The sequence below is a fragment of the Rhagoletis zephyria genome, unplaced genomic scaffold, assembly GCF_001687245.7.
Source record: "Rhagoletis zephyria isolate East Lansing unplaced genomic scaffold, Rhagoletis_zephyria_1.1 Rzeph_scaffold_17086, whole genome shotgun sequence".
In the NCBI taxonomy this organism is placed as follows: Eukaryota; Metazoa; Arthropoda; class Insecta; order Diptera; family Tephritidae; genus Rhagoletis; species Rhagoletis zephyria.
In genome coordinates, this window is record NW_016174148.1 from 455 (window position 1) to 3,830 (window position 3,376).

At 33.6% G+C, this 3,376-nt stretch overlaps 1 protein-coding gene across 1 annotated transcript; it reads left to right on the forward strand.

Annotated features, from left to right (window-relative positions):
- Positions 1-688: 688 nt before the first annotated feature.
- Positions 689-2,570, forward strand: LOC108379696 (tafazzin homolog). The gene is made up of 4 exons (XM_017636046.1): positions 689-846; positions 948-1,055; positions 1,131-1,519; positions 1,585-2,570. The coding sequence occupies exons 1-4, from the start codon at positions 723-725 to the stop codon at positions 1,627-1,629; spliced, it is 666 nt and encodes a 221-aa protein (XP_017491535.1). The 5' UTR covers positions 689-722; the 3' UTR covers positions 1,630-2,570.
- The last annotated feature ends 806 nt before the right edge of the window (positions 2,571-3,376 follow it).

The following is a 3,376-nucleotide window of genomic DNA, read 5'->3' on the forward strand; positions in this document are numbered from 1 at the left end:
AAAAACCAGGGCAGTTTAAGTGTGGACCAGGACACAGGACAATTTGTTTAAATCAGGACAAATCGTAGAAAACCTAGGACGTCTGGCAGCCTAAAGTAGAGCCAATTCTCAAAAGTACTCGGTTCTTTCTATTACTAGTATTAAGCAGGGTTGGGCACGCTGCACTAAATACTTAATGCACTGAGCATTTCATTACCACTATTTGTGTAGGTGGTAGTGAAATTTGAAATGCATTAGCACTAAGTGCAAAGTGGTAGTGACAAACTGGTTTCACTACCACTATGCACTTAGTGGAAATGCATTTCACTACCACTACATGGTTAGTGGCTATAAATTTTTGAACAAACCTGTTGTAAGGAAATGGGTATTAAAATCACAGATCGCCAAATTTTCCTAAATTTGTAAACCAGTGTATTTAGTCAGTGATAGTGAAATTTTCGTTCCCTTACCGCTAACCAGACAGTGATAGTGAAATTCACTATGTAGTGCTAGTGAAATTCGAAATGCACTACCACTAACCATAGAGTGGTAGTGAAATTTAAAATGCACTTCCACTAACCATATAGTGGGAGTGAAATCCTCGATTTAGTACAGCGTGCCCAACCCTGGTATTAAGTCGCCGAAAAATACTACTTCCGCGAACATAAATATCGTTTTTAAAATGCTAATTAAGTTTTCTTAAATATAACACAATTCCCTATGTATTTTTTTTTGCAGTGTGTATGAACAAAACAATCGTGTACAACAAAGATAGACTGATAAACTTGATAGAGAAACGTCCAGCTGGTGTGCCGTTAGTAACAGTTTCAAATCATCACTCATGCTTCGATGATCCGGGATTATGGGGTAAGCTGTGAGCATTAACAATTATCAATTAATTAAATAAAATATAGTTAAATACATCCAAATATTCAATAAAATAAAAAATAAAAACTTTCATTTTACAGGTGTGCTTCCAGTAAAATATGTATGTAATACCTTCAAAATACGTTGGTCGATGGCAGCGCATGATATTTGCTTCACCAATAAATACCATTCGAATTTTTTTATGTACGGTAAGTGCAAAGCTTACAATTAAATTACACCAACCAATTATAAGAAATTAATTGGATTTATTTATTTGATTGCAGGTAAATGTATTCCAGTGATACGTGGCTCCGGTGTCTATCAGGATGCAGTTGATTTGTGTATACAAAAGTGCGCTCTCGGGCATTGGGTGCATGTCTTTCCGGAAGGCAAAGTTAACATGACCAAAGAGGAAATGCGTCTGAAGTGGGGTGTGGGTCGTATCATATACGAATCGCCACAAATTCCAATTATTATACCTATGTGGCATGAAGGAATGGATGAGGTGTTGCCCAACACTGAGCCTTACATGTTGAAATGGGGCAAAAAGGTCACACTGAATATTGGCCAACCCATAGACTTGCATGATTTTATACAGGATCTCAAAGATCGCAAAGTGCCTGAGTCGGAGGCAAGGAAATTGATAACCGACAAAATACAAGATGTGTTTCATGTGAGTTTTGGAAGCCGGGATCAATTTTTTTTCTCAATATTAATTGTTATTTTCTCTCTTTGCAGCATTTACGTAAAGAAACTGTAGAACTGCATAAAAAACGGCAATAGTAATTAAGTAAATTTGTTTTAAATTATTTTATTAACGTTCTACTCATAGACTCATGGACGAAGAGGCATACACTTTTTAGCTATTATATATTTAGTCAGATATAAATGAAAAACACAGTAAAGTAGAAAATATTATGTTTAAAACCTTAGAGTAGCCCACAAAAAGTGTGACATTATCATTTTTACAGCTATCGTTCGAAAATGTTAAGCGATGTAACTCTTTAGAAAAAAATACATTATTTTTTCCTTTATTTTCCTTGCAAATACCATTGCTGTAGAAATAAAGACGCTAACCTAGTGAAAACAACGACGTATTCCGAAAAACAAATTATGTTAAAAATGCAACGTGCAATTTATTGAATATTTATGTAGAACATATATTTTTGACTGTAAAATAATTATTGTAATTTGCTTAGTTTTATGTGAATATTCAACGATAATATTATACGCTTAAAAACTAAACAAAAAATTCAATATACTACTAGAAACCGAGTATTCGTACAGATATATTGTAAAAAGTATTGTAGTAAATGATGTAAATACGATTTTAGATATGCATAAATACCGACGCCCTAAATTTATGAACATAATGAATTAGATATATTGATGAATGCATGTATTTTTATGTATGTTTAAAAATAAAATATATGTATATATTTCAACTGTAAGAGGATTGTTTGCGTTTGAGTGTTGCGCAAATTGTGTGTAAAATATTATTTTATGTGTCGAATAATGAACGCAAACGTTTAAAACATATGTTAAAAAAAAAATAATAAATTAGAAAAGAGAGCCGAAGGTCGTATTAGTGCTCCTTTTTCGGTAAAGGAGTGATCTTTCTCTCCTTTTCCTTTATTAATAATAATAATGATTATAATTAGAAAAGAGCATCACTGTCAAATTTTTAAGTATTATACATAAATATACGAGTACGAAAACGAAAACGCACTAAAACTTTTTTGCAAACAACGTAAAATTGGTGGGTCTATAACGAATGGCAAACGAACTTCAGTTACGCTGCTAGTGGCGGAAATGGTATGTATTTCAGTGGTGCTTCTTGTGTCTTTTTTCTGAAATGTACACCGCTGTGAAGGACTGCGAAAAAACATAATTTTGCTCTCGCGCAAAGTTAAAATTTCGTATAGAATTTAAACATACATACAGAGACGTAGTGTCGTTTCTATATACATCAGTTGCGTTGTTTTTTAAATACTAGCCAGTGGAAACTACTAGCAATTGTTACGAGTTTTCATGTAGTGGCGTTTTCGTATTTGAAAGGAGGATGCAAGTTTGTGTGTGTTCAGAAATGCATCAAGCCAAAGCATCAGACGCATTTATTTCTAAACTATAATTGATGGAAATGTCCAATATGTGCAACCACGGTTAAATGCCTAATTGGAGCATAGTTGCGTAAATGAGGCATTTCCATCAGTTATAGTTTATAAGTAAAAGAGACTGATGGNGTCGTTTCTATATACATCAGTTGCGTTGTTTTTTAAATACTAGCCAGTGGAAACTACTAGCAATTGTTACGAGTTTTCATGTTGTGGCGTTTTCGTATTTGAAAGGAAGATGTAAGTTTTTTTGTGTTCAGAAATGCATCAAGCCAAAGCATCAGACGCATTAATTTCTAAACTATAATTGATAGAAATGTCCAATATGCGCAACCACGGTTAAATGCCTAATTGGAGCATAGTTGCGTAAATGAGGCATTTCCATCAGTTATAGTTTAGAAGTAAAAGAGACTGAT